Here is a 14,679-nt window from a genome sequence, read left to right as displayed (position 1 = left end):
GGATAACATTGGGCCTAACTTACTCTGCACCCGGCTGCCCCTGTGCCGCTGAGGGTGTAACAACTGTACTGACCTGATCCTGGCAGACCCCTGAGTCTATGCCCAGAACCTTAACTCTGCCAGTCGAGTACTTACCCAAAAGCCAATAACTCTTTTCTTCCATAGGGTAACATTGACTGGTTTCACTTGGAAATTCTTTCAAGTGTGGAGTTTCTAAACTTTAAAATATTCACCTAAAATCAACAATAACGAAAATACTCACCTGCTATCAGGAGAGATCCCAGTGCTGGATCTTGTTGCCCAGCACTGACCCTGAAAAGTAATTACAACCATACTTAGCGCCAACCCAATTTTCTTCCAAAGGACACCACTGACTGTTTTTCTGTGAAATTTATTTTAAGTGTCGATTTTTCCAAACTACAAATAATCTTTAAAATTCGCACCAACTGTGAAAACTTTATTACTTACCTGTTTTAGATAGATGTCCCAGTGCTGAACCTAGGAGCCCAGCACAGGATTACAAAAGTAACGAGAACATACTTTACCGGTAAGTTGAATTTCCTCCCATAGGATAACATTGCCTGATTTTTGCTGAGAAAGTTTCTAAGTGTCGATTTTGCAAACTTACAAATATTTGTTAAAAGTCGTCTGTATAACAAAAACACATTCTTTCAACTGTTTACAGGAGGTGTCTCCGTGCTGGATCCAGGATCCAACACTGAGTTAGAAAAAGTAACTACAACCCCACTTACCTGCTATGTGAATTTCCTCCCATAGGATAACATTGGTGATTTTTGCAGAAAAAGTTTCCAAGTGTCAACTTTTAAAATACAATAATGTTCCTTAAAAATCACTACTGTACCCAAAACGCTTTTACTCAACTGTTTACAGGAACTGACCCAGGACTGAATCTAGGATCCAGTCTTATGGTAAGAAAAGTAATCCAAAAAGTAATCTATTGAATTTTACTATAAATTCCCATTGAGCTCAATGTATAATTTTGTTTGAAATTGTGTTGCCTATTGCAACAACTGTATCCATTGCTTCCAAAGTCTATTGCCTAGTGAAAAGTATTTACCTTAAGCCTCTCAATCTGAGAAAGTATATTTTGATACCTATTGTTGGTTCTAAAATAAAACGACTATATATTTTTATACAAAAACCACTGGCCTAGAGTTCAGTTCTTGAGTGTGTGAGAGCATTTGCTGACTGAGTGTGTACAACAAATGCTTTACACTGTCCTCCGAAACTGCCTTACTGCTCGACCAAGCTACCACATTAGAGAGTAAGGTTATATCTAACTTTAGCTTCTGCCAAACCAATGGTGTATTCAAAATGGATTGCTTGACTTCAGGTTTAATTCCAGAGATCCTTAGCCATGCATGCCTCCTTAATGCACTAGTATTTATTGCCCTAGCTGCAGTGTCAGCAGCATCTAAAGCACACCTAATTCAATTATTTGAGATGAGCTTTCCCTCTTGGACTAGGTCTTGAGCTTTAGCCTTATGCTCATATGGTAGAAATTGGAGCAATTGCTCCATTTCGTCCCAATTTGCCCTATCATACCTGGCTAGAAGGGCCTGTGTGTTGGCAATAAGCCAGTGATTTGCTGCCTGGGCAGCTACCCTTTTACCGGAGGCGTCTATCAGTTTGGACTCTGTCTGGAGGGGGGTGTCCCCTGAAGTTTGTGAATTGGCTCGTTTACAGGCATTCAAGACTACTTAGGAGTCCAGCGGTAACTGCCTTTTAATAAAAGCTGGATCTGATGGGGCAGGCTTGTACTTTGTCTATCCTGAGGGTGAGAATGCGAACGCAAAGAATGTTTTTGAATATATCGTCAGCATGTCTCATCATGCCTTGAGCATAGGGAGAGTGTGAGTGGACCTTTGTGAGCTACTAAGGGTTTCAAATAGAAAGTCCTCTTCTAAGGATTTTTTATGTAATTGTACCCCATGATACTCTGCAGCTCTAGATAGTAACTCTGTACCCTACATTGTCGTCAGGTGGGGAAGGCTTTGTAGGGTAAAGGTCTAGGTCAGTATCTGTGGGTGAGTCAGTGTTATAGTCTTTCCAAGGATCTGCTGGTAAAGGATCATACCCACCATTCCCATCATCCTCATCAGGTTGAGGAGTATTAGTTTGTGTAATTAGTAAGTGATGCAACTGTGGGGAAGGAGGTGATGGAGGAGAGGGGTAAGAGCCAACATGCTTCCTCTTCACAGGAATATGATAAGTGTCCTCTGACTCTAGTTTACGTTTGAGGCAACTTGGTAGAAAGATCTTATGTCTGAGGATTAATACAGAGTTCTTTCAGTTTGGGGTCAGATTTTGGGGGTGGGACGTCGAAACAGGGTTCTTGCTGCTGCAGAGAAGCATTTTTCTGTTTCGGACCCGAAATTCAGTGCCGGGGTCAGATGGATTTTTGTGCCGAAGGTTTAAGTTCAAAAGCCGGTTTTGGCGTCAAATGTTTCGGCTCCGAATCAGTTTTCGGTTTAGAGGCCAAAGGTTTCATCTGGGTGCCCTACTTTGGTCGATTCGATACCGAGCAGGAAGGCTTTGGTGCGTGTTTCGGTGCCGAGCCGGAAGGCGGGGCGTTGAAAACCTCTTCTCGGTGCAGACGTGGCGCGAAGGTGGAGGTGGGACCGGAGCCTTTTGCTTCGGCTGAATAGGTATTTGGGGTAAGGGGTTTTCAGTACTCACGATACGATGATCTTGCGGCACGTGTTCTTCCATATCAGTCTGATTTTGAAATGGATACAGGTTCTTCCTGGTCTTCTTCAGCCCCTTGCGCATCGTAATCTTCTTGCTCGGAACCTTCACCAAAGATGCCCGGCGTGGATTCAATGTTTTGGCTCTGCATTTCACGACATCAAGCCTGACGATCGCAGAGCGTTCTCTTCGAACGGAAAGATTTGCACACGTTGCAGTTCTGTTCATTGTGCTCTGGAGATGAGCACAAGTTGCACACTTCGTGCGAGTCGGTGCGCGGTTACTTTGCGTGGCACAGAGGACAGAATTTAAATGGAGTCTGTTCCATCGACTGCGAGGTGGACTGACGCAGTGAGGCCCGATGGCCTTCCATGAGTTTCTGATCGAAATAGAAGTTTTATCGACTAATATGATACGCGGAGAAGTGGGATACGCGTACGAAAACAATACAGTTGAGGGTAAAGTGGATTGCACACAGAGGACAACCCAAAGAACTGTTTCGAACCGGAGCACAGCAATACACTTCCGAATCCGATGGCGAAAAAAACTATCTAACAATGGAGTCGATGCCCATGCGCAATATCACCGAAAGGATGAGTCACCTACCTCGTGACTGGAAAGACAACTTGCAAACATCCGTACCCAAAACTAGATGGCAGGAGTATGCAAAGCATGTGATCTACAGGTCACATGCCTAGAACATAAAAGTTCCAGTATTCCATCCATAAGCACATGCTCTTTGTTAAAGTTAAGACAAGAGGAAAAAATGAAATAAAACCAGTACTGGGGATTTCGATGTCTAATAGTCGGCCTCATGGGTACTCATTTACACCCAATGAGATGGAAAAGCATTAAGCAATTTTATAGACATGTGCTGTTTTAATATAAACAGTTGAAAACATATACGTGGAAGATAGTTTTAATAAAATAAGTCAAAATATAATTGAGTAAATATCACACGAGAAGAACAAACTGGCGTCAATGAAACGTCTTCCGTAATAGAAAGATGATTGTTCATTTAACATTGCAACTGTCACCCAGACTCTAGCACCAGGAAGGAATGGACATTTTTAAGCAATTCAGTCCTCTCAAGGAACTCTTCTTTCATTACTATCCTTCATTTTACATTTTCATTTTGCACTTTTAAAAAGCAGACTGTACAAAACATTTTAAACTCAGTGACCTGGGACAAGTGAAACTTCCACTGGGCGATTTGATGGAGAAGACACAGTCTTGGCACCACGTACAGGACGCTGAGATTTCGGAGACATTCTAGAGGACCCTATCAAGAAGCAGAAATGCAAATCAGAGCTGTAGAACTAGCAGTCTTTCAACAAAGCATTCGCAGTTTAAAAACATGCCTAGCGTGCCACAGTCAGAAAAGCAACACTTCTACGGTATCACATGGGCAAATCAGTTTGAGTCTCATACATAACAATTAAGGCTCCCAGTTTTCCCTTCTTACATATTTTTACAGATAAATACAGACCGCAAACAATGTGTTTCCCGTCTGTATTTATTTATTAAGGTGGAAAAATAATGAAAATGGTGCTTCTAATGAGTGACTTTCCATGCTATCTGTTGTGAATTCCAAGACAACAGATGAGCAGATAAACAGCATGGGGATTTAAAAAACAGGGTAAGATATCTTTAAATACAGGCTTATGTTAAAATATATTTGGAGTAAATTGCTAATATTTACCTGTGGTTGTAGTGTTTTGCTACATTTGACTGCTACATTTTCTAAAACACGACAGGCATCAAAGTAGGAGTGTAGAATTATCAGTTAAATAAATGTACAAATGTACCATTTTTTAACTCCACCTTATTCGCAAACCACAAAATAAATATGGATAAATACAGACGGTAATGTTAATAAGCATTGGCATAGCCAATAGGTCTCGCCTTTGGGGCGTTAGAAGTGTTTTGACAGAGCTATGGGCTTTGTTAACGTTTTTAATATGTGTTGTATAGTATTGCAAATGTTGTGCAGCATGTTTAAAAGTTATAACTTAAAATAAAAAAAAGTGTTATAACCATTTCTGGCACCTTATATATAACTTACAAAAACATTATATACAACTGAAGTAGCGTAGGTTAGGTTTGCTCTATAAGCGTCGGTATCAATAATTAAGTGCCTTGGTGAGTCCCGGAAACCACCAGCTCAAATTAAGCACTGTAGGTTACAAAATTCAAAAGGCATATTAAACGGCACGCACAATAACAGCATCGCAGTCTATAAATAAAAGCTATATCTGAAAGGCGTTTTACTTGTGCGTGTTATAAAAGCCAAAGAGCGTGTAAAACATTGCGCACAATAACATCGCAGTTGATAATTAAAAAAAATATATCAGAAATGAATTTTACTTGTGCGTGTTATAATGCGTTTTAATATATCTTTGAATGGAGCTTATAAAAAGCACTCCAAAACCTTTGGGGCCAGTTTGCACTGTAAGCCCCGTTGCTGACAATTAAATGTGGTGGGGAGTGCAGGAAAACAGACTCAAATTAGCACTACTATAATAAAAAAAAAAAAAGGAACAGATTAGGAGAAGCCAATGTCATTAGGGAAAGCTATCGTGTAACAGGCAAAGATGCCGACTTTAGAGCTGGGGAACAAAGTTTGAGTCTTGGCATCGGATCAACATCCTGTGATCCTGGGCCAATCACTTAATTTCCATGTTTGTACCAAAACTTTGCATGCCCTTAAGTGGTATTTATAAAAATAACAGTGTTTGTTCCATAAAGTAATATGTCCTTAAGCAATGATTATAAAAAGCACTTAAAAAACGCTGGGTCCAGTTTATGCTATAAGTGCCAGTGTTTATAATTAAGTGCTGTGGAGACTTCTGGAAAGCACCAGCTCAAATTAAGCACTACGATAGAAAAAGTAACAGATTAGGAGAGGCACATGCCATTAGGGAAAAGTTATAACATAGCACTGAAAGGTGCCGACTTCAGAGATAGGGAACAAAGTTTGAGTTTTGGCATTGGCCCCAACATCCTGAGATCCTGGACAAATCACTTAAGTCTCCACTTTTGTACCAGAAAATAATATGCCCTTAAGTTATGCTCATAAAAAGAATTCCAATATTTGTAGGTCCAGTTCGCTGTATAAGTGCCAGTGTTATTTAAATGCTGTGGCGAGTCCTGGAATCCACCAGCTCACAAAAAGCACTGGCAGTTGCAAAATCAAAGCACCATATTAAACACCGTAAATAATAATATCAAGATCTAAAAATAATAAGTATCTCAAAACCACGAACTCTGACTTGCTCTGCCTCAGCCCCGGTGGCCTTTCAGAGGCAATGTCCTGTCCTAATCTGCCTAGACCCCCTGTATCCACTGACAACCTTCACTGTGGTTTAAAGATCCAGCAGGGAACCGTTGAGCTTGTTAAGAAATTGAAAATATGAATGACAGGGAGAGCGAAGGGGGAGGAAAGGCGATTTCAGAGGATGAAGACTAAAGATTTTATGCAGAAGAGAAAGGAGTAACATAAGCGGAGTGGTAATATAGGCAAGGATAGGAGAAGCTACAGCATCATTAACGAGCATGGACAGGGGAGACCACGACTGACCTATCATGGCCGCAGACCAGATGAAGAACAGGGAACACTGGAGGGTTATTACTGCGGAGTGATTAAGGACAGAGTAAGATTGACCGCAAATGGAAGGAAGTGAGACTGACAGCTTATTACTGCAGACTAAACAAAGGAAAATGAGCACAAGTGACTCGTGAGCACTACAGATTGCATGAAGGAGGAGTAAGAGAGTGTCACATCATTCATGCACGCGGCACAAGCAGCGGGAGTGACTTATCACTACTCCAGAGTGCACAAAAAACAGACTGAGCACCAGACTGCGAAAAACACTGATGTGGGAGAAGTGACTTACCAACTAATAACTGCCGAAGTAATTTCAACTATAAAGAGAACAATTGATGGACAGAATGCAGAACAATGTCATAAATTCACCCCAGTAGAGATATCTGGGTCTAAATCCATCGTTTTTTTGCTCACCATGCCATTCAAATTTGAACCCAGCCATATGGAAATCAGTCTTGACGCTGTGCCTCATGGGGACAGTCCAGACCGAACTGCCAGGCCAGGTCCTCCTTGAACTGGAAACAAGCATGCTAGGACCGGTTTCTGGGTTTCACCCCATATCAGCCAGGAAGGCAGTTCGGGCTGGACTGTTCCCATGAGGCACAGGGTCAAGACTGATTTGCATAGGGCCAGGTCTAAACTGGCATGGTGAGCAAAAGAATGATGGATTTAACTCCGATCTCTTGACTAGGGGTGAATGTTTGGATTTATTCTGTCCATCAATTGTGTGTCTTTTAAAGTCATTTCAACAGCATGCGGATCAGGGTAGCGCACACTGTACAAAAACTGAAGCAAGGTGGGAACAAAAGCATTTGAGACAAGCGTGGCCACAAAAGTGAAAGCGAATGTAACATGATCCAAAACAGACGGCACCCTGCACGCCCCTGCTCGCTCCCGCAAGCTGGATGCCGTGGCGGGAAACATTTACTGGAAAAGGTGGGACATAAATGAGGGGTCCGTTTGCAGCGCCGCCACTCAGTGGGAGGCGCTGAAGCCCACTCTCCGTGGGGCAGACATATCCTGGTGCGCGGCGGCTCGCAGTAAGCGTAGGGAGGAAATAACTCGCGCAGAGGCGGGCGTGGAGGCACTAACGTCAGAATGGAGAGGCAGGGAGTGACCAGTGTGTGCGACAATTGCTTCTTGCCCAACAGGCCTGTGCCGCCCTACTGATGGACGAAGCACGCCAGGTTTGGCTGGCAACACGCAGCAGGAAGGGGGACAAGTCCACCAAGATGTTGCATCAACTTTGTCAGGGCACGCTCCACTCCCAGGTCCTACCGGGTATTCTGGACTCGGTGGGAACACCAATTACAGACCCTCCTGCCATAGCGGAGAGCTTCGCCACATACTATGCGGATCTCTATGCCTCCCGGGAATGTCAGCCTGCATCCACCATTGAGAAGTTTATAACTGATTAACCACCCAAAGCGGTGTCAGATGAGGTGCGGGATCAGCTGGAGGCCCCCTTGACGGATGAGGAGCTGGGAGCGGCCCTGGGAGAGCTCAACCCCGGGAAAGCACTTGGACCCAATGGGTTTCCCAGTGAGTTTTTTTGCCGCTATAAAGTACAATTGGCCCAGCATTATCGGGCGGTGGTGGAAGAAGCCCGGGAAAAAGGCCTGCTCCCCCAGATTGGAGGCATGCGGAGGTGGTGGCGTTCCATAAGCCCGGTCGTCCCCCAGAGCAGCGTGGCTCTGCGTACATGCTTTTTGTCCACCTACTGTGGAGGTCTTGCGTCCTCGGACATTCTCTCATGCTATCAGGCCTCGCACTTGCTGGTCCTTAACAAGTGGTGGTACACTGATAGGGGAGACCCGGCATATGCGCTAGAACAACAACTCATGGGACGCCACACACTACATACACTTTTGTACTCTGCTCCACTGCAGGGTACGTTGCCATCGGCCACACGGGTGGTGTTTTCGATTTGGAGACAGGCGCTGCGGCGTATGGGTTGGTGGAATGTTCTAACTCGGGAAACCCCTTTGTGGAATAATGGGCGCCTGCCCCAATTGGCGGTCCTTTCGGGTTTTCGGGGATGGTACAACATTGGTATCTCCACCTTGGGATATGTCCTGAGAGGCACGACCCTAAAAGCCATTACGAGATCTCCAGAAGGAGTTCTTTATGCCTCAGTAACAAGTTTATCGATACCTCCAGTTCCGAAACACCCTGTCCCCCAGCCTGCAGGGTCTAGAGTCCCTCCCTGAATTTAGTCCTTTGGAAGCGAAAGTCTTTATGGGGGACTTACAAGAAGAAAAGATTTCTCAAATTTACCAGTCCCTGGTCACTCACTGCTCCTCCACACTTCAGAAACTCCGGGGGGACTGGGAGGGAGAGGTGGGCAGCCTGGAGGAGGAGGACTGGACTGAGGCCTTGGCAGCCCCGCGGGGGCGGCTATAGCAATGCAGCTCCGCCTGATCCAGTTCAAATACCTTCACAGGGTCTATTTTACTAGGGCACGATTGTGGCGGGCGGGGCTGATCGCTTCCCCAGAGTGCCTTCGTTGTGGTCGGGAGGAGGGTACATTTATACACACGGTTTGGCGGTGCACATCTCTGGGTCGCTTCTGGAGGGGGGTATTTACATGCCTTTCTGAAGTCCTGGGATGGGAGCTTCCTCGTACACCGCAGTTGGCCCTACTTTATGTTATGGAGGGGATAGGTGGCAATGTCTACAAGCGGCATCTCATGTTGTTAGGCTTCACACTGGCGAAGCGAGATATTGCTAAGGCGTGGAATGCGGCGCGGGCCCCCTCGGTGGCTGCCTGGAAGAATGACTTAGATTTTTGCATGAGGCCGGAACAACTTATCTTTGTAGCCAACGGATGCCCGCGCAAGCATTATAAAATTTGGAAACGATGGGCGGAGTATCGGGGCCTATGGTTGGAGCTGCCAGTGATAGTGGAGCCTCATTTACCGGGCTACGGTTCTGGGACTGTAAAGACTGAGGTGAGGGAGGGGCCGGGAGAGTGTGTGTTCTCATGTTCCGACTATTCGATTTTACATCAAGGCTGTGGACAAGTTTATGTGGACTTAGTGCGATCTTCGGGGGGGGGAGGGAAGGAGTTGGGGGGGGGTTTATATCATTTAATGTGTCTTTGTTATGTATTGTTGATTTAGCAAAACAAAAGTCGATTGCTTTCATGGCAAAGTATGGTCTGATTTGGCAGACGCCTCTGGTGTGCAGAGCTCTGTGCTACATATACAAATTGACAAAATATGTTTTCAAAAAAAGAAAAGGTGGGACATGCACCTGCCTTTGGCCAATTGTTTGCTTTCATTTTTGAAAGCCACACGCAACGGTCAATACAATGTGTGGAAAATCGAAACACACATGCACGAGCTTTCAGAAAAGCTGGAGTGATTCCAAGAGGCCCTCTCCTAGAGCACCCCAAGCGCTCTGCGCTAGGCTCGACCTAAAAAAATAAATACCATAAAACCGGGAGCCCTAATTACAATACACTAATCCAGAAACTCAATGCCACCATTACCGCACAAAAAAATAGAAAAGAATGTAACACAAACCACCTACCTCCATTTACAACTCTCTGCTCTGGTGTAGAGTTTGGGCTGGCTTCTGGATGATTACTTGTGATGCGTGGGGGTAATGCCCCAGCCCCAGGCCTTCCACCACGAGTCATGCCTGTTCTCATACCTCCACGTGGTCCGTCTCTTACACGCTGGGGCAGTGGTGTGTACTTTCCGTCTCTGTTAAAATTATAAATAGACTGAATAAAAATATATAAAGCAATACTGCTCCATAGCGCCGGAATTGGAAAAAAGTAGTTAGGAAACAAAGTCCAGCTTTAAAAAATAATTTAAAGAAAAAAAAATGGAAGCTGCAAGAATACAGAAATCTAGGTCTTCAAACCCTCACACTTGAATATTGAGCTTTCTAATAACCACCATTTCTCTTTTGTGCCTCATACCAAGTATTTTACATTTTAGCAGGAGAGCAGACTGTTGTCCTATGTTTTTCCCACCCAAGTAAACCAGATTTGAAATGCCTAGTCGAGGTTTATCATCATCTTGTACCCAGTCCCAACACACACACACTCCTAATCTGCTCTACTTGTTTCTCAATAGCTTTACTATGGACAAAGACCAATTTCACAGTCAAGCACACTACATCACCATCTTCCTTTCCTCAGTATTTGCTCATACCTGCATCCCAAGCTGGGACTGTCCCTTTCAGAGTTTTGTCTCTGGACTGAACTGTGTTTTTCCTCTTCTGTTCGCCCATCATCATTCTCTATGGCAATTCGCTGGCGATATTGGGGGCTGGACTCTATTTCTCTGGCGAGTTGCGCTGCTCTGGCCTCACGCTGGCGGAACTCATCAGTATTATCTTTTTCTAAAGGAACCCTGCACCAAAACACTTCAATTAGACTCAACAAAAATTAATGTTCTGTAAACACGCCAGTACTGCACCCAACACGTTATGGCTACCCATCAAAAAAACACCTCAAATAACACAATGGCTTTTTTCCCTCCAGTGCTTCCAAACGTGCATCCCGGTCAGTCCATTGATGCCAAAAAACATGCAACACTCCTTGCCTGCACCCCCAGCACAGCCATCATAGCAAAGAGGCATAAGCTGGCTCATTTCCAAACAGCTTTGGAGATAGAAATCTCATTGCACTGCTATCTTAAAACCCCCAAATTAATATACAACAATCGAAATATATTCGATTGTTGAACAGTCAGATTACACATGCAGCAGGAGACAACTTACGTATAAGAAGACAGACTGCTATCATAGGTAGTCTTCACTCCGTAATTCTCTTCATTGTACCGGAACATTTCATTTGGGTCCCAGCCATTGGACTGCAACAAAGAAAAAGTCGAGGCAACTTGGACCTTATATTGGCAATTTGGAAAGACAAACTAATCCCTGACCATCCAACAAGCTCTACACCACACGTTACACATATATATATATATATATATATATATATATATATATATACACACACACAAACACACACACACACACACACACACACACACATATATATACACATTATATATACACATGTACATATGTAATCATGCAACAGAGCGCATGTAACCTAACTCAGTATGCCACGGTATCCCACGTGAGCACTGTGTTGAAAAGGCTATTAGCCACTGCAGAAGGCATAGAGGCAACATTTGAGAGGTCTGTATGGCACAGCTAGGGCACTCAGACACTTACACAGTGTGACAAGGGACTAGCTCCAGATCATTGTAGAGCTATTTCTGACCGCGAAAGTTGGTACAGGGAAGCACTTGAATCTTTTCATGTAGACAATAAGGTTCTTACTACATCAGAATCCAGGTCGTAATCGTCGCTGTTCTCGCCTCCATCCCAGCGCATAAGAACTTTCTCCTTGTGCTCACCATTCACCTTTGAGTTCGTCACAATGGCAGAATCAGTAAACTTATCTGAAATAAAGAGTAGATAGAAAAGCACACAGTACTACTATAAGGTTGATTCAAGCGCTGATATATACAACTCACTTCACAATTAAGTGCCCAAGAACTCTACTGCATCTTCCACAAATCCCTAAAAATTCATGGCAAACAGTCAATTCCTACTCCACCCCTACAACCTTTTTACTATCCACTCAACCTACACCGTCAAGTAGTCCATCATCCAATGTCTCACCTTTAGTTGCATAGTTAAAGTCTACATTGTGGAAATGTAGAAGCACGATATCCATTGGTTTGAAGATCATGGTGTCCACAATCTCTTCTCGTCTAGGTCCAACAGATAAATCAGTTGTCTTTTTGTGGACCGCATCCACAGCAAGTTCAAACTGAAAATGAAAATTTAAATGAGTGAGGATAAGGAAAATGGAAAGGTAAGGGGAAGGAGATGAAAATGAAGTTTGCAACAAATGAAGAAAAGAAAAGGATCACTCAGCAGAGGGAAACAACACCAATGGAAAAACAAAAAGACTTCAAGCCAGAAAAGAACATAAAGGATTTCAACTGCATTCTCTGGCTTGCATCTAATAGACTGATCAACTCAGGTTGTTGGGGGTCACAGCAATGTTAGTCAAATATAATCTGATTCGGACCTACTTCAATCTATAGCACAGCTAAAATTATATGATCAAGAAAGAATGATGAATCCCAATGAACGTGCAATTACAACTCACCCAGAACTCTCCACAAATGTTAGCAATTGTCAAACTTTGTTAATGCTACAAGCCTTTCCAGTGGCAGGTCTTAAATTCATTAACCCCCCCCCCAAAAAAAATACTAATAAAAATCGAAAATTGAATTCTAATCTGGCATTTACAACAGTTAATTTTAATATGAAAAGGCCAGCATTTTGGATGGGCAGCCTTTACAATGCTGACAAGTAAGTAAACCCTATTATCCTTCAAGTCGGTACCTCCAGATGATCCATGTTTATCTCCACTGATTCAAGAATTATCCCAAATACATGCGGAGTGAAAAAAAGAGAAAAGCTACTGACTACCTTGCTGAGCACAGGGTCAGTATTTGTTTTTAGGGAAATATTTTTATTGTAAACAAGAGAAAACATATGCTCATAGTACAACAGGTGCAGCATTTAAAGCCTCTCTCATCATTCTTGGGATGAATACAGACAACAATGGAGTCGTTGGTGTAGCATACGTTAAGTCCATTAAGCACAACCTTGATGTATCCAACAGTGGCCGATTACCAATATAGATGTGGACAGTTAAACTGAATTTACCTGTTACCCTCCCATCCCCCTTCTCGTGACTTTCTGAAAGCAATGTGCTGTTTCCCTGGAACAAAATAAGTTACTTAGCTGTAAACTGTGGTTCTCCAGTATTGGTATCTTTCATAGATTCACATGCTTGTATCATTCCCCGAAGTGGAAATCCCACGGTACATAAAAAGCAGTAAGTAATTACTTGAACATTAAAGTTAATAGAGAAAAACCATACACTTCAATATCTCGTCCTAGTCACTAGGTATGGTCCAATCTCCAGCCAATCAGGAGACAGCACCCTCTAGAACCCTCTCCACAGAGGCACCAGGCTCTTAGATTTTCGAGCACAAATGTAAAATAAATCCCTAAGAATAAACCAGGGGAACCTCTACGGGAAGGAGGGTGGGCCGCATGTGAATCTATGAAAGATACAAATACTGGAGAACCACAGTTTACAGGTAAGTAAGTAGCTCATTTTCTTCCCCAGTATTGGGGTATCTTTTGTAGATTCACATGCTTGAATCAGAGTAGATAGTAGTTAATACATAGGGATGAATGTACATACAAGAAAGTATGTAGTACACAGAGTATATATTTATCTACGTATAAAATAATCTGACAATGCCTATTCACAGAATAACAGTGACCTTGAATATAGCAATTCAAAAACTTAAAGGGAGGTGGGAACGATAGAGGCTCACCTTAACCCCTTGCATGCCCGCCCCTTTCCCCGCCCAGTGCCGCGCTTTGTATTAGCGGGCGGAGTTCATGACGAGCTGGACTCGTCATGGGCACAGCGCCACCGCAGCCCATGACGAGTCCAGCTCGTCATGGGCACTGAAGGGGTTAAAGAACAAGCATTAAAAATGCAATAGTTCTCGCCTTCCATTAAGTTAAAGCCATTTGCTTTGCTATACAATACCATTAGCAAAGCAAATGGCTTTAACTTAATCAAAGGCTCGGCCTATTGCATTTTCAATGCTTGTTCTATTTGTGTAACTCTCCCATGTCCTCTCCCCCTACAATCCTTGCCAAACATCCCTTTTACATGCACCTGCGACTATCTTTAGTGAGGGCCGAGAAGCCTTAAACCGCTCTGTAAAGCCTCTTCTACCCGGTAGCACCCTTCGTCTCCCATCTGCTCTACAGAGCTAGTTTCTTCACATCAGAGCTCTCGCCTCCTACTCCACTTCTTTTAGTTGCACCCACCTTCTTATCCCCCGCCCGCATGACTCCGCTTTGGGATCAAGTAGATTTCGTACTTGTCTTTCATGCACCTGTCTAATGTTCCCCTTATAGTAGCTGTGCTGGCAGCTTCTTGCACTCTCCTCCTTGCCCGGACAACTTCAGATGACGTGGGTCTGTGCTGTGCATGCCCACCTTGTAAGAAGGTGGGTTTCTGTTGCAGTAAACCCCCCCCCCCGCGCCCCTTTTTTTTGCCTGATAACTGATGCACTTTTCATTGTTGTGCCCTGGGCTCCTGCCAATCAGGTGCCCAGGGCCTGTGTTCCTTCCCTAAAAACTGCCTAACAGCCAAAACCCAATTGGCATATCTGGTCACCTGTCAGCCCCTGGTAAATGGAACCCTAGGTGCCCAGGGTCTTGTGACCAGAGAAGGCCCCTAAGGGCAGCAGCACTTATTGTGCCACCCTTAGAGGCCCTGTACC

General features: G+C 43.9%; 1 protein-coding gene across 4 annotated transcripts in view; it reads right to left on the bottom strand.

Annotated features, from left to right (window-relative positions):
• ATXN2L (ataxin 2 like) overlaps positions 1-14,679 on the bottom strand; it is a 767,539-nt gene that overhangs the window by 571,322 nt on the left and 181,538 nt on the right. For all 4 annotated transcript variants that reach the window (XM_085618994.1, XM_085618995.1, XM_085618996.1 and 1 more), the window contains exons 5-10: positions 11,969-12,119; positions 11,624-11,745; positions 11,054-11,145; positions 10,483-10,683; positions 9,851-10,026; positions 3,893-3,991 (exon numbers count right to left, since the gene is read on the bottom strand). In XM_085618994.1, coding sequence (XP_085475120.1) covers positions 3,893-3,991; positions 9,851-10,026; positions 10,483-10,683; positions 11,054-11,145; positions 11,624-11,745; positions 11,969-12,119 — 841 coding nt within the window. The remainder of the gene's footprint in view (positions 1-3,892; positions 3,992-9,850; positions 10,027-10,482; positions 10,684-11,053; positions 11,146-11,623; positions 11,746-11,968; positions 12,120-14,679) is intronic.

The sequence above is a fragment of the Triturus cristatus genome, chromosome 7 (assembly GCF_964204655.1).
Source record: "Triturus cristatus chromosome 7, aTriCri1.1, whole genome shotgun sequence".
NCBI lineage: Eukaryota > Metazoa > Chordata > Amphibia > Caudata > Salamandridae > Triturus > Triturus cristatus.
This window is presented reverse-complemented; position numbering and strand designations above follow the sequence as displayed.